Source organism: Temnothorax longispinosus, chromosome 9 (assembly GCF_030848805.1).
Source record: "Temnothorax longispinosus isolate EJ_2023e chromosome 9, Tlon_JGU_v1, whole genome shotgun sequence".
NCBI classification, from domain to species: Eukaryota; Metazoa; Arthropoda; class Insecta; order Hymenoptera; family Formicidae; genus Temnothorax; species Temnothorax longispinosus.
In genome coordinates, this window is record NC_092366.1 from 2902069 (window position 1) to 2927791 (window position 25723).

The 25723-nt window shown below is 29.8% G+C and overlaps 2 protein-coding genes across 8 annotated transcripts in view; one reads left to right on the forward strand and one right to left on the reverse strand.

Moving 5' to 3' along the window:
* The first annotated feature begins 1280 nt into the window (after positions 1–1280).
* LOC139818588 (dynein axonemal heavy chain 1) overlaps positions 1281–25723 on the forward strand; it is a 78740-nt gene continuing 54297 nt past the window's right edge. The window contains exons 1-21 of the mRNA XM_071787347.1: positions 1281–1519; positions 2507–2836; positions 3408–3537; positions 3593–3769; positions 3844–4191; positions 4661–4876; positions 5076–5335; positions 5460–5928; positions 6358–6682; positions 6794–6925; positions 7037–7357; positions 8260–8437; positions 8515–8647; positions 9119–9667; positions 10236–10462; positions 11971–12213; positions 12331–12444; positions 12783–13038; positions 13409–13571; positions 14327–14437; positions 15922–16013. Of these exons, the coding sequence (XP_071643448.1) occupies positions 1281–1519; positions 2507–2836; positions 3408–3537; positions 3593–3769; positions 3844–4191; positions 4661–4876; positions 5076–5335; positions 5460–5928; positions 6358–6682; positions 6794–6925; positions 7037–7357; positions 8260–8437; positions 8515–8647; positions 9119–9667; positions 10236–10462; positions 11971–12213; positions 12331–12444; positions 12783–13038; positions 13409–13571; positions 14327–14437; positions 15922–16013 (5013 nt within the window). The remainder of the gene's footprint in view (positions 1520–2506; positions 2837–3407; positions 3538–3592; positions 3770–3843; positions 4192–4660; positions 4877–5075; positions 5336–5459; positions 5929–6357; positions 6683–6793; positions 6926–7036; positions 7358–8259; positions 8438–8514; positions 8648–9118; positions 9668–10235; positions 10463–11970; positions 12214–12330; positions 12445–12782; positions 13039–13408; positions 13572–14326; positions 14438–15921; positions 16014–25723) is intronic.
* LOC139818590 (uncharacterized) overlaps positions 17601–25723 on the reverse strand; it is a 28232-nt gene continuing 20109 nt past the window's right edge. For 6 of the 7 annotated variants that reach the window (XM_071787355.1, XM_071787353.1, XM_071787352.1 and 3 more), the window contains 4 exons: positions 23603–23804; positions 23073–23181; positions 22093–22314; positions 17601–22005 (listed from right to left, as the gene is read on the reverse strand). In XM_071787355.1, coding sequence (XP_071643456.1) covers positions 21987–22005; positions 22093–22314; positions 23073–23181; positions 23603–23804 — 552 coding nt within the window. In that variant the 3' untranslated portion in view covers positions 17601–21986. The remainder of the gene's footprint in view (positions 22006–22092; positions 22315–23072; positions 23182–23602; positions 23805–25723) is intronic. The other variant, XM_071787356.1, reaches the window with a different exon arrangement.

Consider the following 25723-nt stretch of genomic DNA (forward strand, 5'->3'; position numbering starts at 1 on the left):
GAAGTTAAGAATTTTCCTCGATAATCAAAGAGCTAATAGGTATGATAAAAATTTCGTATACTATTTCGTTATATGTATAATTTCTTTTATTTTTTGAGGTTTTTAATTATTTATTTAAAATTTATTTATTTTTCGTGAAACACAAAATTAATTTAAATATAAATTTTTTTGTACAAAGTTATTTGAAAGTCATGTTATACCGTTAAAAATTTTTTAATGTGGTGTTATTAAATGTGGTATTATTAAATAGCGATATTGCATAGCGTTGTAAATGTTGTAACGATAGTAAAAAAAGCTAAATGGCGCGCGTGTATAGTACGCGCTTGTAGTGTTCTAATAATAGCTAAATATAATCCATTCGTTACATTTTAAATATTCTCCGACGAACTGGGGGCCTAATTACGTCGTATCTTTTCACGAAGTAAAAATACGAAAAGTGAGAGAATTCACTAGAATATCTACGATTTTATTGGTCGAAATCTAGTAAATCTATTCACTTTTCGTATTTTTATCTCGTGAAAAGATATGTAATAGGCCCCCAGTCTTTATCGCCTATTTTTTGCTTTGTTTCGTAATCTCAATATAATAATTCTTTTCTTTTTTTTTTCTCGAAATATACAACAAACTTCATAGAGAACGAGTATATGCATGTTAATAATGGTTAGAATTTAAAAAGTCAAATAATAAGCGTCTTTATTATAGATCGCACATTTATATTGTAAGCATTTTAAAATGGATTTTAAAGACGTCAAGGATATAAATACTCGATTCCCTAGAAGAAATTATTATTCAGATACTATTATAGGTGAGACTTCTATAGTTATCACATTTGAGATCAAAGCGTCCTTGATTCTAAAATATATCAATCATATGAAATAATTCGATCGACAAATCGCACAGGCACAAAACCAATTGGTTTACCTACTCCCCCGAGAAGAACCAACCTGGCATCGCAAATTCTCACCGAACGGCATAGCCCGATTGTAAAAGGCATTAAAATACAAAAAATGCAAGCTGTCCTTGGCGCAGCTGAGCGATGGATGACTTTCCCCGAAGATAAATCTATCGTACGCAAGTACATAATTATGCAAAAGCATAATTACGCTATTTGAATAAGATTTATTTTATTATCAGAGCTTGATGGAACAAATGCATATAAATTCTTAGCATGCAATTCAATTTTAAATGAAACTTATATCTAATATTCAATACTTTCCGAATCTTCTGTTTCTTTACGAATGCAGACGTTTCCGGCGGAAACCTTTTTACCAAAAGTACAAATGGCATATACTGTCGACCCAAACATTCCGCCACGCAACGTTGAAATGGAAAGAAGACGAAGAATATACAAAAATCTCAAGATAGAAGACATCTTAAAAGCAGAAGGTGTCAAGTCACACGACATGTTGCCGTTTGAGAAAATTCGCCCGCTACTTTCCTATGGAGAGAAATATGATTTGTATTCCAAGACAAGTTATTTGCCATTAGAACTGTTCGACGATGAGGAATACGATTGTAGGTGAGATTTTTGCTGTTTTACAATAACTATGCTCGAGTCTCGCGTAATACCACTTTAATTACAATTAAGAAATTGATTCAAAAATATTTAAATAAAACCCATAAATTAATAAAAATGTAATATATATATCTATATAATAACAAGAACAAGAATAGAAAGATAGATATAAAGAAGATAAAAATTCTGTAACCATAAAAACGTTGAATATAACATATTGAATATAAAAATAGATACTTTCATAATATCAAGAAAATTGGAAAGAAATTTAAAACATGAAATATGTGAAAGAAACTATTTCTATATATGCTATACTTTCTTAGAAAATAGATTATTTAATGATAAAAAAGCATTGCTTTTTAATTATTGTTTTTAATTTTTTATTTGCATACATCTGTATTATAATTATTTTAAAAATATTTTTGTCGTACAAAATGGTTGAAAGCAAAATATTTATAAAATACCTACGTAGAAAGTAATAAACTTATATATGTAGAAATAAGAGAGATTTTTTCACGCTATTATAGTGGCATTATACAATGTGAAATATATTACAGTAGTTCTAGAAAAGCACAAGAGAAGATCGTAGTTTAAATATAATTTCACATTCAATACGTTTCTAAGTTTTTAGTAATAAATTTATAATAGTTTTATACCAGAGAAAAAAATTTGATATACTCCAGCAAATATTGCATATTAAAGTAAGTTGCAACTTGAGTACCATGCCAAGTAGAGCTTCTACTTTAAAGGAGCGCCGACGAAACTTTTATACATCATAGATAACTTATATTTATTAAAAAATTAGAATTAAAATTTTGTTTTAAGATTACGATGTCTACGTTCTGTCTATATGAGCAATATATTTTTTATAATCAATTTATATACATAGTTATTATTGGTCAAAAGTATTTTTTGTTAATTGAATATAAAATACTGTCTTTGTAATTGTCTACAGTCTACATATAGTTTTTTTATTTTGCAATTTGACAGAACGGCAGAAGAATGGATAAATCTGGGCATCATCAATGGTGTTCGTTATCCGTTACCGGCTACAGTATTTGTCGAAAGGATTATAGATAAGAAATGGCTATTTGATCGTGATGATAATACACTGAATGATTTGTTTGGTTGGTTTCACGCTGCCGTTATGGATTACGATAATGAAAGGAATGTGTGGACTGTTCTCACTCTAGACGGTTTTAAGCGAACATTTCTTTTGCCTAGGATATACATCCTATTTTTTGGAGAAGATCCTAGAAAATTTGCCAAGAGGATAGCTGCTGCCATCAAACAAAGACAAATCGTAGAGACTAGTATTAGGTTAATTTATTAGATCAAAATACTTCGTAATCTTAATATTTTTTATTATGCACTATATATGACGAAAAAAATTAATTTGTGGAGGTAAAGTTATAGGAGAGTTTCCATATAGAAAGCAAAATAAGCTTATAAACACTAGAAATAATAATTGTATTTTTCATCCACTAGTTTTTGCTTTAAAAATCGACAAGAAAAAGACTATTACATTTTTTTTAAATATCTTCTATCCTCTAGTAATAGTTTAAAACGTTGTAATAATTAAAATAAAACTGTTATTAGTACCTTATTTCAATATTTTATTAAAGTGTAGTAACGTAAAATATTGTTAATGCGTGTACACTTAAAGTATCTATTTCACATAGCAAAGAGAGAATATAAATTTATCAATTTATAAGTATATGTATTCAAATTTTGTTACAAGACCTATAAAAAGAAAAACGTATTATGCATGAGAATAAATAATAAATTTCAGATTTTTTTATATTCTCTTTTAATTCTTTTGTATCCTTGTAATAATTCTAACAAAAATGCTTTGAATGTTTTTCGCAATAATTAAACTACATAATTATAGGTATCACTTTTATTTGGATTGCATGCTAGTAGAAGGTATGCCGACACTGGATGAAAGTCAACAGAAAGTTATAATCCTATCGGTCACGCGAGAAGGTTTCTTAAAATGTGAATCCAAACATCTTTCGAACGTATGTATACATCTTATTTATTTTTTTCAGTTACTAATTAATTTTTAATATTTAGTTAATGGACGAAATTATTTTGGAGTATCGCCGCGTTATGTGCGACCTTATGTGGAGATCTCTCATAAGGAGACAGCCGGAAACGTTTAATTTCATTATGTGGAATGGAATTGATGACATCCACGAGCTTAAGACACCAGAAATGGGAAAGTTATGCACCGAAATGAAAGACTTCGCGGTATTTACAAAGAATTACGTATACCTATTTGCGTTGATATGATAAAGAATACATTTAATCTCAATTTCTTGCAGGCAACCAAAAATATTTTTTATCGGATAATTTTATACGTTTTGCCGGAAGTATACGAGGCTATGGGATGCGTAGTCGTCGAATGCATCAACATATCGAATATGAATCTCTTTGTCTCGAATTACGGAAAATCTATGCACCTGTCGGAGTTCGAATCGCAACAGCAACACGAGACTGGTACAGTGATAAAATATCTGAAAGAAACGTGGTTGGAGAGGATTACACAGTCGGTCAGACTGTGTTTAAGAGATGTCGGCAAAGGATGGTTTGATCTCGAGCAAAAGAACCATGATATATATGATGTAATGAAATTAAAGCGATTTATGGATCTTATTGTACATCGAATGCAGGTAGGCAAAGTATTTGATTGCATTTAATACAATTGTTTTAGCTCTAATATGTACAATAAAATATGCGCTTAAGTGCAATTGTATGTTTATTTTAAGTTGTTAATATAGATCTAATTACGAATAATGTTACGATTAATAAAAAGAAATGAAAAAGATTTTTAAAATAAGTATTACAGACTATGTTAAGGAAAGCAAAGAAAAACATTTAGATATTGTAAGATAGAAAAAATCAATTCAAGCTCATGTTTGAAATTATAAACCAAATTATAAATAAATATAAATTTTATTAAAAAATAATTTAACTGACGAATTATATTGAATATAATGTATATCTATGATTTGTCTACAAATTATTGAATCTCATATCATCTACATATATGGTATAATCTCATTATAATCCATAAAAGTTTAACATCTTTTAAGTACCATTTGATATTTATTATATGGATTATTTTATTTATTGTTACAGTATGCACTTCGGGATCTCGTAAAGAAATCGATTGTCTTATATTTAGAAATACTGGAAACTCCAGCTCTTTGTACATTAAATGTGGATGAAAATTTTGTATGGGGCGATGATCTTGTAAACACACACTTTAAGTCTCCAATGAATCCTATCTTTAATATTGATATCGCCATGAATGATGAAACTGCTTATTATTTAACGGACCTTGAATCATTTGAGGTATGAATATAATACATATATTATTTTATGTTAATTTATAAAGTAAATCATTCATTTATAGATTCTTCATAACAATTAAGAAACGTTTAAAATATATAGTATGCACACATCCAAATTAATTAAATTTTACTGTTAATTCGATAAATTAATTTTATAATAAATTGTGTTCCTAAGTTTTAATAAGTTAATTTATTTCCAGGAAATTATCATAGCCATATTAGACAATTCTTTAAGCCAGTGTCATCTAATTAGACAAGTTCATCCTTTCTTGTTACCCTTCCTGAAATTTCCCAAAGATCTCTATCTTAGCTCGGTCGGCTTACTAGAAAATCAGGTTTGCGAAGTTCGAGAACGCTTGAGGATCGCTTATCAGAAATCTATAATATCCCTAAAAGCATACGCGAGCGAGTATCAGCAATATTTAGAAATTTACAAATTGGATGTCGAGAAATACGTGGAGTGAGTTCAGATCGCTTCAGGCAATATCAGAAAACTGTTTAATTGGATTTCTAAATTAGAAGAGAATGCAATTGATTAACAAAGCGGAAAAATATCAATTACTTTTGATCATCATTTTTTGCAGGGATTTTAAACAAGCAGATCACACCGCCGCGGAAGTTCGAGATGAAGTATCCTTCCACTTTAAGATGAAATCGATCCTCGAGCTCGCACTACCGAAAGACATTGTCATAGGACCCTTTAACGTGAATGTCCGTCCTCTCAGGGAATTTCTTATACAGAAACGACAGAACTGTTGCACGCAGTTACTTATTATGTTTACCGAAAGCTTTAGAAGGAAAATCGATACTGTTCTGTCTAATTACGTGCAGATCAGAACGAGGCTAAGGGTAACGCTACGTAATATTGAGCACTTGTTCGAAGAGCGGGAATGGATGGAGATTATACCACTAACGGTGAAAAATCTGAATGAAATCGTACAAAAGCTAAAGTATGAATACGATATTCTTGATCACTTCTGGTGGAATCTATCCGATGAGGACTTCGAAGCCAAATGGCAAGCTATCGGTTTTCCTCGGCAAGTGCAATTATCTGTAAGAATTTCCAATTATTTTACATAAAAACGCATTAATATGTAATCGATAAATAATCAAATAAATTAAATAATAAAAAAAATGTTTGTGAAAGTATATTACGTTAACATTTTCACACAAGTATCTGTAAAAGATTAGATTATTAAATGTACTATTAAAATTACTAAAGTATATCAGAGCACAGAATATTATTGTAGAGTACTATATTTAAAATTAATAATAAGAAAAGATTTTCTTAAAACTGATAAACTTTTAATGAATGTTTGCGCCAGTAAATAATTAATTTGATTTACAGTTATGTAATAATTAAAAATATTTTATCATATCTGTACTTTTTAAATAATTTAATAATATATTTTTTAAATTAAAATTATTACATTTATCAATTTTTAAGATTTAATTCCTTTCTTGCTTTCTTACTGTGTACAGATGGAAGAGGCAACGAATCGCTTTGCCAGTGAATATGAAAAATTTCATAAAGTACAAGTGCAGGAAGAGATTCTTTTATCGGAGAGGATTGACACACTCGTAGGAAACGTTACAAATGTGACACTGCAAACAGATATCAACAAAGTACACGAAATGGCTGTAGAAGTGAAGAGGATATGGAAAATAATGAAAGATTATCAAGAATCGGGTTTATTGCTGAACGAACGACAAAAATTATTCGGCATGGATGTTATACCATTTGAGCAATTAAATCAATTGATGAAAGATTTCGAACCGTATCAAACCTTATGGATCACTGCATCCGGTAACAAATAAAAACAAATAAAATTTTAAATTTTAAATTATAGCAATTTCAATAATTTAATATAACAAATTAAATAAAATATATGGCATTTTTATATATTTTCAAACGCAGATTGGTTAAAATGGCAGGAAATATGGTTAGAGAATCCTCTGATAAGTCTCGACGCGAGTCAAATAGAAAGTGTGACTACCGACATACACAATGCTATGTCGCATTGCATAAAAGTATTTCAAGAGAATCCAAGTAGGTTGATATTTCGCTTAGAATGTATTGACTTTTGAATATGTTATATGTAAGTTACAAAGAAAACGGACGGTGCAGAAAATTGTCGATGTATTTTTTCACGAATTATAGAGATGGCTGCTATAGCGTTCACTATAAGGGATCAAATCGATGCGTTCAAGCCCTATGTCGGCATAATACAAGCTTTACGAAATCCAGGAATGAAAAATCGACACTTTGAGAAACTTACTAAAGAAACTGGTATACCTATGGCACTCACGCCAACCTTGAATTTTAAGAGCTTACTTGTTTTCGATGTATTAAAACATGAGGAAACTATAAAGGCCGTCGCAGATACTGCGGCAAAAGAATTTTTGATAGAAAGTACACTAGATAAAATGATGACCGATTGGAAAACAATCACAATGGATGTTTTTCCTTATAAAAATACAGGTATGTATAAAACATTTACCTAATTTTATAGACCTTTAAATACATTTCAAACAAACTCAAATATCAAATAGCTTTCACATCTGTTGTATTTTTTTATATAAATTAGAAATATAACTCTTAATGTGTGATATAAATGATAAAAAAGTATTTTTTAGAAAATAGAAATTTAACATTAAGATCTTTGTTATCTGACATTTTAATAAAGATAGATGTTCGTTCGTCTCTGCGTTAACGCGAGCAGCGAAATGCAGGCGAACTTGAATGCCGGGCCACGCGCCGAATGGCCACGTCGAGATTCCGCGAGCGGATAGATAGGCTGACGGGATAAGGTGCAGGCGCGTCGGAATAAAGCTTGCCGATTAGAATCACAGTCGCTTTTTTTATTGCGTCGTCACTACAGCTATTCGCACTGGCGAGCAGAATTCAAGCTCAGCACTACTTGAGTTTAAAGACGATCGAGGGCACAAGGCGCGGAATAATTTCCGCGGCGAAATAAACGTAGTTCAGCCAAGTTTTTGTTTTACCCGAAAGGGTATAACGCAGCGATCACTTGCGTCGTTCTTCCTTAACAGGAAACTTTGGCGTAGCGAGCTTCGCTTTTTGAGATTGTACCGAGAAGTTTTGCGTGCGCTCCTCTCAGCCTTGCTTGAGTGATTGACTGTTACGCGCGTGATAATTCCGGTAGGTAAGTCGAGATTCGAAGGGCTTTCCGCGGTGTTTACGACGAATAAGCCGGATCTCAGAATAACTTGGTCGCTTCGCGACAATATAGGATTAATTAAACTAATAAGCATTAAATAGTTTAAATATTTCTTTTATATTTAAAATATTAAAATTAATATTAATATATTAAGAAACATAACTTAATACATTAGTCAATAATTTCTAAATTTTTTATTTAGATAAATATATTATAAAGGTTTCTGACGAGGTCATTACTCTCTTGGACGACGATATGCTTAAAACTCAACATCTTAGTTTTAGTCCTTTCAAAGCTGCTTTTGAGAGTCAAATCGATGAATGGGAAGCTAAATTGAGATTAATTCAGGAAGTGATTGCGCAGTGGATGAAAGTGCAAAAGTAACAATATTATATCTCGAGTTCTGTTCGCTATTGCATTAGAATATATTGTACGTATATTAAAATTGTATACACAGGCAATGGATGTATTTGGAACCAATATTCGCTTCTGAAGATGTTAATCGGCAGTTGCCGGTGGAATCACGTAAATTCAATACAATAGAGCGCAACTTGCAGCGAATTACAAAAAACGCTCGCGATTGTCCATACGTATGTAACACATTATGCAAATTTATTTTCACGTTTTGTGTACATTTTTCCATTTCGCCAATATGTTGAAGCATCAAAAATTCTAAACAAGACATTGATTTATCTCACATCTAAAAAATATTGATTAAATCAAAATACTAAATTAATATTTTTAATATATTATATATTGTTAATTTTAATTTATTAAAGTATAAAACGTGTGCCTATATGTTGTCTATTGGCTATATTCATCTTTCGAAAATAATGATATATTTTAAAAATGTAATTGCGTTGGCCAACAATTTGTTAGTTACTTCTTAATGCAATACATTTGTTGTTTGGAACATTTTATACGTGAAACTTAAATATCAGTAAGAGAGAGAGGGGGGGAGAGAACAGATACTTATAATAGATATATATATATAGATATGGATATAATAAATATTAAATATAGAAATGTTGATTTTAGACACTTTGTCGTACATAACGCAGGTAATTACAACATGCGCGGATAAGAACCTGTTTCTAAACTTGAAGGAATGTTTATTGCTCCTAGAAACTGTTGTGAAAGGTTTATCTGATTATCTGGAGACCAAACGAATGATCTTTCCGCGTTTCTTTTTCCTGAGCGACGATGAACTTCTGGAGATAATTGTTCAATCCAAGAACGTCGAAGCGATACAACCGCATTTAAAGAAGTGTTTCGAGAACATAAGAGAATTGAGATTTGAGAATCCAAATCTTAGGATAACGAGAATGTATTCTGCCGAGTACGAGGAGGTCGTACTGCGGCCGACGATCTATCCTGAGGGAAATGTGGAGAATTGGTTGGGACAAGTCGAAGATGCGATGCGCAATACTCTGCGAGAGATCATCGGCGAGGCTCTCGAAATAATAGAAACGATACCGCGCAAGGAATGGGTGTATATGTGGCCGGGCCAGGTAGTTCTTTGCGGAGGTCAAACACATTGGACTGCCCACGTGGAGGAAAGTATCACGAACAATACTCTGCTCGACTATTATAATTTGATGTTGTTGCAGGTATGTATTATGTGCTAATATTACATTAATATCTAATTAGATAAAGAGGGCTTGAGATATCTGTTTGCGGTTAACCACGTAATATTTTCATTTGTATGGGATAAATATCTGATTATTTCGTTTTTACTTTAGAATCTCGTAAACATTAAAACCCATTAGCATTAAAGTACTTCAAAGTCCAGAGCGTAAAAGAGTTTTTCCTTTTTCTTCCTTGTTTTTTCTTCCTCGCTCGTTCTTTTATATGGTAAAGTTTGTTAAGCAAATGCATCTCTCGACTTACACGACCTTTCTGATGTAGTGACATTTTCTTATGCGATAAAATGTTCAACAATTATTTAAAGGGTCAACTCGCTTCTTTGAAATTTTACGCTGCATATCATATTGTGCATAATTTTAATGAGCGTTAAATCGAAAAATTCTCTTGAAAAATAAAGAGGTACTGCGCGCGTATATATGTTCGTTTATACTTTATTGTATACATCAAAGAAAGTTTTACATTATTGATTCTTCTAAGAAGTAAAAAAATAAATTGCAAACAATCAGTACACGCTTGAGTAATATTTTATAGCTCGAAGAATTGCAAAAATTAATATGCGGTTCGCAAACTGAGGTACAGAGATTGATGCTGGAGGCTGTAATCACAATTGAAGTTCACGCCAAAGATGTTTTATATAAATTGATCGAAGAGAAAGTAACCAATGTCAATGATTTTGAATGGATTTCTCAATTACGATATTATTGGGTTGATAACAAGGATTTGAAAATTCGTGCGATAAACGCTGAATTTTCATACGAGTAAGTCTACCATGTATTCGATAAATTGTTGCCAAAATTATTAAAAAAACGGTTACAAACTGTTATGTTCGTAACTGTATTTAATAAAAAAAAATTTAAATATGTAATTAAAGAATTCAATGGAATAGAAGTTTTTAAGAGAAATAATTTAAGTTTATTAAATTTATTAACTTTTTTACTGTGTGAATTTTATAGTTTTATAACAGTATGCAATGCACTGAATTATTACACTAAAGTAGCTAATAAAATAATAAAGTTTTTAAGCATATTAAAACTTATACGCTTGTCCGAAATTGTTTACCTCTTTTATATTAGGCAGTTAAAACTTGTTCTACAGTTTAACAGCTACTCGTTGATTCTATGAAGCTGATGACACTCTAATTGCACTCCTAAATTCAATTTTAGGATCACTTTGAAGCTTATTTCGGGTATAAAAGGAGTACTGCAGCAAGCTCTCTTAGAAGCTTTCTAGAAAATAATGTCGTGCATGTTACTAGATAAGAAATTCCGCCTTGAAGCTATTACTTATATTAAATATTAGCTGTACAAAATATGTATTAAGCATTTTTTGTTTTTAAATTTTATTATATAAAAAAAAACAAGGGTATTGCTAAAGTAAAAATCTTTCTCGACAGGAATATTGCAAACAAATTCAATCGTATAGTCTCTATTTACACCTATTTATCACTTTAAAGTCATGCAAGAACTTGTATATTTACAATATAGTCGCTTAAATTATTGATTTCAAATATGAACCAATACATCTTGCACATTTTTGCGAATTCTACTTAAGTTGCAAATTTAATCTTTTTTTTCTTATAACGTATTTTGATTTTTTAAGATCAACAAGTTTTATCAATATTTATCAAATATATTTATAAATATATATTTTTAAATAAATGATTAATTATATAACTAAAGACCCTTGATATTAAAATTAATAAGTAACAAGGAAAAATGAGATTTGAGAGTCAAACGCGGTTAGTTGTGCGTGAGTTAATGCTATGTAACATTTAATTAATAATTTAATACAAATTATAAATTATACATTTTGGCTCAGATGACTCAAAGTAGAGCCGAAACGTACGATTTATAATTGGTATTAAATTATTAATTAAATGTTACATAGTATTAACTTACGCATGACTAACCGCGTTTGATTTTTAAAGCCCATTTTTCCTTGTTACTTATTAATTTAAATATATTTTTACTGTTTAAAATATATTTAATTAAAAGACGCAAAAACGTAATTAATGTATTGTAGCAGGTGCCTGTAACCCTTTCACAGAAGTCTTCCTTTATACCTTTGCTGTAGCTATATAGCTCTTACAAAGATGTATTAGTATTAATCAATTTATAATTCTATTTATAATTTATTTTCTAATCGATTAATATTTCCATGTCACTTACAGTTACTTATTGACTTTAAGTTATAATTTTGCCTTCAATAAAAATGTATCTCTGATAAACCCCACATTGTTGTATTATATTTTCTATATCTTTTGTAGATATGAATATTTAGGTAATAATGGAAGATTGGTAATTACACCATTGACTGATCGTTGCTACCTCACTCTTATCACTGCATTGCATCTAAAACTCGGCGGTGCACCATCTGGTCCGACAGGCACCGGGAAGACGGAAACCATTAAAGATCTCGCGAAAGCATTCGCGGTTCAGTGCGTGGTTTTTAATTGTTCCGAACAACTGAATTTTCGATCTATGGGCAAGTTTTTCAAAGGACTCGCCAGGTAAGCTATGAGCAATTTCATATCAATTAGCTATAACGCAAATTACATTAAGATCTTAAATCAATTAATTTCGTAGTAATCTCTTAATTAAATTCAACACTTTGCGATATTGCACAGCACCGGTGCGTGGGCGTGTTTCGACGAACTTAATCGAATCAATATTGAGGTTTTATCCGTCGTAGCACAGCAAATCATGACCATTCAAAGAGCACAACAATTACGAGCAAACAAGTAAGTAAACCGAAATGAAAGCTCGATGATTTTGAATAATTTAGGAATTGATAGTAGAATGTGGCTTTAACAATAGCTTCTTATTTTAGAAAAACATTAAACTCTCATGTAATTTTAACGGACATTTACCAAAAGCAGTTTAAATATTATTTAATTACAGAACCGTTTGATACGAAAATAAGACAAATAATTTATTAACTTAAAAATTTTTTCTTAAAAAATAAATTCTTAAATATAATATTAAATATTAATTTTGAGAAGTTTATAACTGTGTCACGTTTATTTCAGCTATAACTTCTCTAATTAATTTTACGTGTAAAATTTGCGTGAACTTGTAGATTTCTTTTTGAAGAAGTCGAACTTACGTTAAAGCAGTCCTGTGCTGTATTCATCACTATGAATCCTGGTTATGCTGGTCGAACGGAATTACCTGACAACTTGAAAGCACTTTTTCGGCCAGTGGCTATGACGGTGCCAAATTATGCTCTTATTGCTGAAATATCTTTGTTCTCGTATGTCTTTGTGGATGCCGGAAACCTTGCCAGAAAAATTACGACAACTTTTAAGCTGAGCTCGGAGCAACTAAACACACAAGTATTCTTATTTTTTCTTTTTTTCTTCTTTTATTTTTTTTCAGGAAAGAATAATAGAAAAAAAAATATTTTTTTATAAAAAAAATTATTTATGTACCTATTATTTAAAATTCTAGAATTTCTATATACTTTCCAATAATACGAATACTATACTATATCTATTTTATAGAACTGTGCTGAACATACATACAAAACATTTGTTAAAACATTTATATTTATAGATGATGTAGTTAGTTTGTCGCAAAAAATATCTCCACATTCAAAATTAAATTTAATATCATTAAGAAATATAACAGCTATGTACTAATTATGGTCTAAAATTAACTAACTTCGCAATTTTAATTAATTGTGTTTAAAATATAATATGACAGGATCATTACGACTTTGGTATGCGTGCAGTAAAGACTGTTATTGCGGCTGCTGGCAATTTGAAAAGAGAGCAAAAAGATCTTGCAGAGGATCAAATTTGCCTGCGTGTCTTGAAAAACGTAAATGTTCCCAAATTGTTGAAGGACGATTTGAAATTGTTTAATGGTAAGTTAATTTTAATTTTCAGAATTTTAAATAATACACAAATAATTTTTTAATTAAAAATGTGTTTTCAAATTAAATAGTTCTCTTTTTTTTCAAGTACACGCGCATGTGTATATACATACATACATATTACAATTTATTAATGTTGCCATTTGATTAAATTGCTAAATAAACAAACTTCTTTCTTATGATCGATATCTTCCTCTATAGACATTCTTAGTATATTGTGCACTAATTGTAAGGGGCGAAAGTAGCGTTTTTCAGACGAGTGTGAAGTTTGTCGCCCGAGCCCGAGTAATTATTTTTTTATTTATTAAAATTAATATATAATATAATCTATAATTTTTGCGTACGTTGTACGTTTCTCTCTCGCACGATGTTGGGGACTCGATGCTCAATTCCCTTTCCATTTATGGGAGCTTTCCAGCAAGCGACACAAGTCGACACAAACGTCGTTTTATCTTTCTTTTTTGGCAATGAGTAACAAAGACAAAACGACACTTGTGTCGACTTGTGTCACTTGCTGGAAAGCTCCCTATATATGTTCTAAGATTTGCCTGTTACTTTACTTTCTGCCCGCTATACGGGGCAGAAAGTACTAATTTTCCTCCCTAGGGAGGAAAGTAACAACTTTCCTCCCAGGCGTGAAATTGGCCACTTTCGCCCCTCTCTACAGGCATGGAAAGCCGGACTTTCCGTGGAGGTGTTGTGAAAAAAAATAAACTTATTTGCTCATTATTATTCTCTTTTTCTAGGCATTATATCAGACCTCTTCCCAGGACTCATTGAAAAACCAGTGGATTATGGGATCCTAGAAGCAACCATTCATAGATCTATTAAGCAAATGGGTTTAGAAGACGTCGATGGTGAGTTTTTTACTTATAATCTGCATTTATCATGCGTTTGCGTAAAAAAATTAAATTTTTGTTGCTCTCGTTTAGCTTGCGCTTAAAAAAATGTGACAAATTGCTTGTTAAGCTACAACAGCCGTTCTCTCTTTTGCGGTTAAAGGATTATTTGTCTTCTTTTTATACATTCGCTAAAAAAGTTTAATTAAAATACCGACATATTTCAATAAGCGCATGATAATAATATTTATTCTTGTTCTTTTATTCATTATATATTTTTAATTATATGCAAAATAAAAACATTTTAATATATATAATTTTATTAAATGTAAAGTTATGTAAAATGTATTAAATATTTATACAGAAAATATTTTCTGATATGTATGTGACAGTTATATTATGTAGCGATTATATTGTAATTATGCGCACGCACGCACACAAAAAATTAAATGAACATAATAAGTAACAGAAACTAATTAGAGATTCACATGAGCCAAAAATTTAACTACAACAAAAATATATATATCTCTCTCTTTCTTTCTTTGTCTCTCGTTGCAAAATAATATAAATTAAAACAACATTTGCCAATTATAACATTACGTAATTAATATTGAAAATTTTGTACAAAACGTTTTTAATTATTTTTGTTATCTATTTATGTCACTCGCAAATAGATATTAATTTTATTAGTGTATAATATACACGATATAAAAAAATAAAATATGTTATGTTTATATCATATTAATTTTGTAATATAAATAACTTAGTCTTACTTTGCATCACACACATTAAATAAATAAAATTGTTTATCAAAGTTTTATAAAATTATCTATAAATTATATTTATTCTTCATGGCTAAATTGTATATTTATCGAATAGCAATAGTTATATATGTATAGGGTAAACTCGGGTAAGATATAGCTATAGAGGAAAGATGACCAATCCATGTTTATTTGGTACTAGATGATGAGTTAAATTGATAGAACATGGATTGACCATCTTTCCTCTATGGATCTTCTTACCCGAGTTTACCTTATATATAGGTATAACTAAATCATAAATTTTATATTAATGTATACATATTTTTAATATTGAATTAAATTATTCTTTGAACTGTTAACTTAAAAATGTGCATATAGAGGAAAAAGAAAGAGTAATAAATTTTTATTACAAAGTAAGAATATACTTTTAATGATTTCTTGTGACACACACACACACACACACACATACATACACACACCCAATATTAAACATTTGATACATCTTCTTATCGCGCAAGAGAGAGCGTGTTCGTGCTAATATCTATACTTTGTGAAATTATGGAAATCATGAAAATAAACGCAATCTGCGAAACGTGTCTTTGCACTAAAGCATCCAATTTGAAAGCGCACGCTAAATGTGACGACGTGGATTGGATCGATACCGGTATTCAGCATGCAGCTTTCGCAACTCGTCCGAGCATGCCGAGCATAGAATCTATTGAGTTGTAACTCTAATTACAGACTTCGTGAGAAAGGTAGTGCAGCTGTACGAAATTACTTTGATGCGTAACGGATTGATGCTTGTGGGTCCAACAGCGTCGGGAAAAACTACGGTGAGTGATAAGCAATTTACGCGATAGACATTTTTTTGCTTTTACATGTATCAAGTTGAAAAGCTTTCTTCCAATTTTTTAACTGAACTTGTTAGTATTCAGATCGACTCATACGATACGCCTATACGTTCCAAGAATAATTTATTTCAAGTTATAATATATCAGACGAGCAATCTGTAAATCCAATCAGGTTAAATAATGCATTATTTTAAAAAAATTTTCTGAAAATTTAAGAGTGGCTTGAAGTTTTTTGGATTGTTTAAAAAAGTAGGATTTCTTCACTGTAGTTTGAGTACATACAATTTATTTTAATATTACAAATCTGAAAATTTTAATCTAAATCTTTAAATTTAATCTAAAATTTAAACTCTTTAGATTATTCAAAATGGAAAAAAGATAGAAAGATATTCGAATAATAGATAACTAAATTTCTATAAAACCTTAAGATAACGGGACAATTCTAAAGCCCACCGTTCGGGCATTTTTAAATATAATTTTAATTTTGCATACCTATATTTTACATAATAACAATAAAAATAACATAATAATTTTTTAATAATAAATTAATAATAAGAAAAGAAAGATATTTATTAATGCACAATACCTTTAAAAAGAAATATATTATTTTTATATGTGATGAGAGATTTGCATGTAATTATATTTTAACTGAGAAACAATTTTTTTTTACAAAATATTACGACAGAATTAAAAAGATTCATGTAATGCTTTTTTGGAACATTTTAATTAATATAAAATTTTTAACTAATTATTCCTTGCATGTAATAAAATTAATGAGCTATAAATTCTCATAAATTATATTACAAGTAATATAATTCTCTACAACGCCAATTTGCATTGGATACTTTAAATTATACTGTTTATTTATTATTTCAAAATTAAAAATTTTTTTAGAATTTTAATTAAAAATTTCGCGAATTTGATTTGTTTTGTTTTACATAATAAACGAGAACAATTTTCTAGATTATTATATATATTATATAAATTATGTTAAATGTAGAAACGCGCGATAGTCTTTATTACTATTTAATATCTTTTAATCATAAAGAATTCGATTACATTATGCAGACATTATGCATTTATAACGCAAAATTCCAAATAATGTTATTAGTGGTAACCGTTGCAATGTACGGCATGCCGCAGTACCTCTTGTAGGTAGATTAATATGTTTGCCAATATCAGATATTCCTTGCATATATATACGTATTACCTCAGAATGTACAATATACTTAAAATATAAGCTCGATTTGAAAAGAGCTCTATATACATTCTTTTACTGAATAAAGAAATAAAATACTTATTATAAAAAGATAAACTATATTCCCTTAAAGAGGATAGAAAAGAAATTACCTATATATACGAACAACTTATCTTCGAAAAGAAAATGCGGTGAGATTAATTTTGAATATCTAAAGTAGGAAGTACGAATAATAATTACTATTACCTTCAAGTCTTTTCGAAAAACAACATTAATTTATTTACATAACATATAAATAAATAACATATCATTAAAAGAATAATATACACATAAATATATAATATATAGTATAAAATATTTATTATATATATATATACGTAAATGTTAAATAGTTGATCCAACACTCACTTAAATTTGCCATATTTGTTTAGATTAACATAAAGAAACCATGTGTAAGTAAGTTTAGAATCACAAAGCTAATTCAAAAAGATTTCAATAGATAAGTATGTCGATTATATATCCAAGGTATAAATACTTAAAGATGGTATACTTAAACATTTACTATACAGGAATAATTATTATTTACAGCGCTTCAACTTTTTAATAAATTTAAGTAAACAAAACAGTATACTTAAACGGATAATATAATTATTTTCGCTGACATAATCACATATAATAATAAAATGCATAGGAATTAATGAGATTCCACTTATCAACTTTAGTTGGTACTCTTTAAAATTACATACACACGCAACACACATACAAATACATACATATATACATGTATGTTTTAATACGTATTTTTTTCTTCAAAACTTATACAGTATGCTATATACAGGAATGCAGAACACGTTTACCATATATCGTGTGTATACATAGATATATATATATTGTACTTAATGGATTTTTCACTCTATATTATCTTAATTAAATTCTATTCTTATTTTTAAAATGCATACGCTCTATAAGTAACAAATATGAAGCAGGAGCACGGTCGATATATTTTTATAAAAACGATACAGAAATTTATAGAATATTTGTTTATATTTACACGTTACATATCCCGTTATAAATTATTCGATATATAATCATTTAATGATATACAGAATATTAATATACATTAGACTGTGGCATCTGTTGGTCTGTGGTTTGATATTTAGTGACTTTTAAAGTCATTTTCTTGACGGCGATGATGTAATGTTACAATTGATTTATCCACTTTGACTTTTAGAATGTCTTTCAATAGATTTTTGCAGTCTAACGCAATATACGTTATAAACGTAAATAATTATCAAATTATAAAAAATGTTTTCAAATATCACAAGAGATAATAAAATTGATTAGCAGTTTCGTGATATGTATAATATATAAATTATACTATATAATTTATTTATAAAAAAATGCATAAAATATTTTTTTGATGTATAAAACAGATTTTTAACGGAGTTGAACAATCGAATTAATTAATTTGTATACAGTATTTCATAACTACATATATTTGTGACTTTAGTTTATAAATAATGTGAAAGAAATCTGCATATTATCCATACCATTCTGTTACATTTTTCAAGAAACGACACGTGTACGCCTTTATGTGCGTAAAAAGAACGCATAAAGTATTTGCCAGACACGTGTATCGGCGCAACCATTGAAAAGTATTATAATAGCAAGTTTCCATGACAAGGCTTTCACTCGACTGAATAGCAATAAAAAATGTGTTATTAAGAAAATGAAATTTCGTATATGTATTATAATTTAAATAAGCGATTATAATACTTTTTATCAGTATCCGTCTATTCTTGAATCATTAAACATGTATCTTTCTTTGATATGCTCCCTTTGCTTTTCCATAAATGTATGTGTGTATGAGTGAAGAAAAACTGAGAAATCAAAAGTATTAAAATATTTTAATATTTCTCTTCACACACGTGATAAAAAGTAACGAAACTACCTTATATAAACGATTGTCATATAAATTTTTTAGGAAGTTTATAAAAATACTTAAAAACGGATTATTATTAACAGTCGTATATTGATAACAAGTACAGATTATTTGATATAAACAAATAGATTTTATTATACGTGAAGCAAATAGTTTTATATTTTACATGTAATAAATATATGTTATGTGCAAAGCAGATTTCTGGCTTAATAGTACTCTGTTCGTTAGTATTGCATTAGGCACAAATCCGTAAAAGAAAACTCACGGAAAACTGGTTTATCCAGCATTTTAAGTGGAATTGCATGGTCCCAAAAGAATATCCTCTTCTATACGTTACGGGTGAAATACCGAAAATTTTTTTCCCAGTGATTTCCCCAGACGAGCTTCTAGTCAATCGATCTCTGTCCTAATTGCGCAAAAAAATAAAATCTATGTGAAAGAGACGTGATAACTCGATTTCTTTTACGTCTGAGTTACATACCAATACACATGCGCAACTTATGTTCGATGGTTTTTCTCTTGGCAAAAAGTATCAGTGTTTCTGGCAGCGTTTTTGATATTTTTTTTTGTTTCTCTTTAATTACTTAATTATTCTTATAGTAAATTAATTTAATGTGTTAAATTTCATCGTATAGATTTTTTTTATAAAACATTCGAAAAAATACCAAAATCCTCCCCAATTTATTAGAGTACTACTTTTTAAAGTAGCACTTTCGGAAAGCATTGATTTTCAAACTTTTAATTTATAATTTGTCTAAAATAAATGCTGGCTTTCTGTTAATGTCTGTATTAAAGAAAATTAAATATTACTTTGTCGTCACTGAAATTTTAGTTCGTCATTTTAAATGAGACTAAATAGAAAACTTCCAAAATCATCTTTTACTCTTTTATTTACTTCGATTACCATGCACTTAGAAATTTCCAGTAGGCAGATATAATTATATAGGATTGTATTAAAAAATAACAAAATCAATTTAATTCAGTGAAGAAATGTACTAATACTTGAACATTCTGACATTTATTCACTACCTGTATTGCAAAAATAAATTATCCTATATTATTTTTTTTACTTCTTGAAAAGATAAAAAATTTAAATGATGAATTCTACGATTATCTTTAAATTAGGTCCCATAATTTGAAAATAATTGCCATATTCCTTGATTATCAGTGATAATTCTCTTATTATAATATATTAATAATTCATATATTCACGTAGAACTGGTTCCATGAATATATGAATATTTCATTCTCTCTCTCTCTCTCTCTCTCTCTCTCTTTCTCTCTCTCTCTCTCTCTCTCTATTTATTTATACATATATAGAACATATATGTATATAGGGTAAGTTAAGGTAAGATGCCAGTAGGTCGAAGATGCCATTGTTAATATTTCGTTCATTATCCGGTAGATGGTAATATTTTCTAATCGTTGACGTGAGATTGTTCATATAATACATGCAAGCTTATTTATACACAAATACTGACGTATAATTTTTGTATTTTTATATTAGATTTTAGGTTTTTAAATATCGTGAATGTTACAATATATTCGATAAATGAATGTTTAAAACAAAAATTTTTCTGAAATTGTGTTTACTAATTATTAATGGTTAAACAGTTCAGTGTTAAAAAGAAATCTATGTTTTTGTAAATGTATTACACATCATTTATTGAGTGCTACATGTCTGTCATAGTACTTGCATCTTCCTCCATTACAGGCATCTTACCCAGGCATAGGGTTTTGCAGGGATAAACATATAATCAAATTACAACACTTTTCACACATGATATCTTTTAGGGTGGCTATTTTCAGCACTGCTATATATGAAAGCTTAAGTATCATTTTGCAAAAATTCCGAAACGGTTGGACTATTAACTTGTTCATATTTCTATAATATTTCTTAACTGTGACATCTTAAATTCCCTCGACTTACCCTATATATATACATATATATACATGTATCCCTCTTTTCTTTCAAGTAGAAAGTACATGACGTGAAAACAGAACATCGATCGTTTCTGATGCGATAATCAGAGGCTGCAAATGCAATTATAATGAAATTCAAGAATGAGACTCAAATTTATCTGTTTTTTTTTTTTACATATCGCAGTGTGTTTATTAATTCGAAAAAAATTTTTTTAAATCTAATAAAATTAAAACCTTGATATTATATTTATAAATATTTCAAAGCAATTTTGCTATCTTCTTATATTTCTGAACTTTTATGTTACAAACATAAATGGAAATAAATTTTAGTAAACGTTATATCTCACCGAATCTGTTATTCACATACAGAAACTGTGAATTTACATTACTATTATAGACATCACAGACGCGCGCTACGCGCGCGCTATTTATCTTTAATATTTCACTGTTATTATTACGCTATTAACCGTACTATTAACCACACAACTGTCAAAATATGCCATGAAGTAAGCGCAGAGAGAGAACCAATCGGCATCGCGAAAAAACGACAACAATACTTTGATAGATCATACAACTACATGCAAGATTCGTGAATCCTCTACGTCAGTCCAGTATTATATCGTTCCAAGTTTTACAACAACGTTTTCTTATTTTCTGACATATATATTTTGTTAAATCTGTCGTCTAGTCGTCGACGTCGAACTTAAAGTCACAGATGCGTAAAACACGTCTGGCGAAATGGTGTGCCCTTTCGAGGCGATTCAGGCAAACAGGATCATCTGGAATTTATCCTTGGATTTACGCCCACAAAAGCCTCGACGATTTGGGTTAAAACCTCGGTTGAAACCAGACACCGATAGGGGAGAATCATCGGCCAAGGAGCGCTGATGTTTCACGGGCTTACCGATTCCCTAATGCATGGTCACCATTAACCAACGATTTAATTTGATCTCTGTCGGATCTTTAAAAAGAACGAGATGCAAGCTATACATATGTACCTTTGTGGACTGCAGTGATACCGAGTCATACTCTTTAGGATCCTGCGCAGTATCTGCTCCAAACATCGACGGAACGTGATTCCGCACATTGCGTATAGGAGGAAATTGATGCTGAAGTTTGTATAATAGAGCAGCATGAAGAACTGCTGAAGACACCAGAGTGTCTCCGGTGTATTCTTCTTTGCCAAGGCGAAGAAGAACACACATAGACGAATCACGTAGCTGAAACAGAGCGAGAACTCGACTCGTATAATGCAATTTCCGTGCAAATTCGATTTCACCAAGAAATATTAACTATGTCATTTCCACTGTAAACTGCAATTTACATCTATTTCACAATTTATCTCCTTTGAAAAAAAAAATCGTAGACTTTTACTGCTTATTATGAAAGAATATACATATATATGTATATATTGTGACAAGATTCACTTTTCCTTCAAACTTGATAAAAAAATTTTAATTTTATAAAAAGGCATAAATATTTACACGCAGAACATCATCTCTAAAACTTTATTTTCTCACATTATTACTTTGATATAGTAAATATTAAATAATAAATGACACAATGAAATTCTACTATAAATTATATAAATTTGTTTAAATAAATTAAACTAAAAGCTCGAATGTATGTATATATTCCTATCATTAAACATATAAACTATATTACTCGAGTGTAAATTATTCGAGTAATGCAACAGTCTATATATAATGTTTCCATGATAATATTGAAAATATTTTCGCGCGGCGCGGAGGACAATTATAAACCTTCTACAACATGTATTAAAGAAACAATGTGTAATCTAATCCGATTACATAAATTTAATTATTTGTATGTGTTTATAAGCTATAAAGAAAGATTCAGTTTAGCAAATATCACAAGCACATGAAATTTACAGTTAGAAGTCCGAAACACAAAGTGGAAAAACAAATAGGAAAAGCGTAAAAAATAGAAATATATATAATATAACGAAGATGCTCACCTTGGTAGATTAAGCAATATAAAGACTGTGCTAATAAGCACGAGCATTTTAGTGATGCTCTCCTGATTGAATCTGGTCGATCCGAGATTCCGACAAGATGACCTAACGTCTGCGAAGTGAAAAACAGATTCTATGTAGCTTTTGCATCTACTCAGAGGCATAAAAGAATAAGAAGCTTATTTTATAGCTTGATGAAAATGTGTCTTTTTAATTTTAAACAGAAAACTTAAAAGTTTTATGAGATCCAACCCTCTATTTTTTATTATTGTGTAACATTTGAAACTTTTATTAAGTCATGCAGTTTATGATTTTAATAATGCCAGACCGCAGTTATAAAAATCGTGCAAAAGATAATGTTTCCAGGAGAAAACCGCTTTGTGAAAGAATCCATTTTGAATTCCGTAAAGAAAATATTGACAACGATTATAATTTCTTATCGCGAGAGCGCGCGATTCTTATCTTATACGATATACTATGTGAGAGATTTGTAAGAGAGGCTCGAATCTCATGTCGCAATAGACTTAACTTACGTATACACGGAGCTTCTATTTCGGTTATCTGACAGACGTTCCGCGGTGTCGACGGCGGAGCAGATGTAGGTTGATGCCGGGAATGGTTCTTGGACGAGTGAAACGATGATTGCTGGGAGGGTGGTCTTCGCGTTCCATTCGTGCCCACGAGCGAAACCAGGTTTATATTTCCACCGCCGCCGTTATTGCTGCTATTGGCACTCTGAAATTTTTGTAAAGTACTGCCTTCACTTCACTGATATCTATAAAACCTGTCAATCTTCGCTTTATTCGCTACGCAGCTGATTCGTTCACGCATGAACGTTGGTCACGAGGATATTACTTTGGAATTGTTTTTGTGTTTGAGACAAGATTTGTCGCATAATTTTCAGAAACAGCGACATGCGTGATAAACTCGAAGCATAACAAAATAGCACATCTATGAAATATTCAATTTTATTTATTGCATTATTAATACAAATATTTTTGTATATATGTAATATATTTTGTATATGTATATACCTTACTTGTATGTTACAAATTTGTTATAGCGTAAAAATATAATTTCATAATAAGAGAAAACAAGACTGCTATATGATACACAATCGAATAAGATACAAGCCGTTTTCGGTCTAAGCTTAGATCTTAGGCAGCTCAATATTAATTTTCCGTATATATGTATTAATACATATACATATGTATATTCCAACTTTTTACTGCGCGCCAATTACAGTCGGACTTGAAACACAGCTATCGTTGGAACATTAAAAACCCTTCCCTCCCCGGAATTAAATCGACGCGATTCTAAAAACTGCAAAGAATTTATTGCGAAAAATATTACCTCAGCCAGGCTTCGAACCTGGAACTTCACTCATTCCGTGAAGGGTGTCGTAGATTTGTCTCGTTTTCTCTTATTATTTATTTCACGTCGCCTGAAAAAAAACGTTTCAAACTATTATTAAACGGTTATTGCGAAATATTACCACATGCCTCAGTGGTCGAATTGGTCACCCTTCACGGAATGAGGGAAGTTCCAGGTTCGAATCCTGGCTGAGGTAATATTTTTCGCAATAAATTCTTTACAGTTTTTAGATAATTAAATTGCGACGATTTAATTCCGGGGAGGGAAGGGTTTTTAATGTTCCAATGATAGCTGTGTTTCAACTCCGACTGTGATCGGCGCGCAGTAATAAGTTGGAATATATATATGTATATGTATTATAATAAATAATACATAAGTACGAAAAATTAATATTGAGCTGCCTAAGATCTAAGCTTAAACCGAAAACGGCTTGTATCTTATTCAAGTGAATATCATTTCAATTTAATGCAAATAAAATATAATTTAATCAAAAAATATAAATTTTATATGGAATTTGCATTATAGATTTTTCAACTTACAGAAGCTTATAAAGAGTTATGTGAGATGTTTACAGAAAATTCTAATAACGTATGCAAATTCTAATAAATGTACTCACGGATATACACTTAGTTATCAGTTGTCACAAACATTTGAATATGAATAATGTCTTTTCATTCTTTTCAATACATCATCTTCTTCAGATATGCCAGTCATGATATAATTATATAATACATTGTGACAAATATACGCCTAATATTTGTTAATATATTTTGCTCATGAGCAATGTTAATATTATTTATATTACATCTTTAAATATAATATTACCTGTTTTACCTGTTCTTAAAAGTAATAAAGTACTTTTAATTAATGTTTGACGTAAAAAGAATGTGAATGTTTTGTTAACAGCAATCTTTTCATAAAAGAACACATATGTATTAATAATACTGTAAAAGATTGCAGATTGTGCAAAATTAGGATAAAGACAACTTTTTATATTTTTTTACATAAATAGCGTTAAAAGAAAAATTTTAAAATTATATCAGCTTTTTAATAAAACACCATATAATCTCCGACGACTCTAGTTTATTTTGTCCAAAAATGTTACAGAAGTTTAGGATTTTATACTTATCTAAAACGAATAATTAAATTAAGTTTCTTGCACTACATTACACATACAAATTCACATTTTGTTTTACATTAAAATCCTAACAAACAATATTTATATGGAGTAAAATTTTATATAAACATATACTATGCTTTGAATTATACACAGCAAGCTC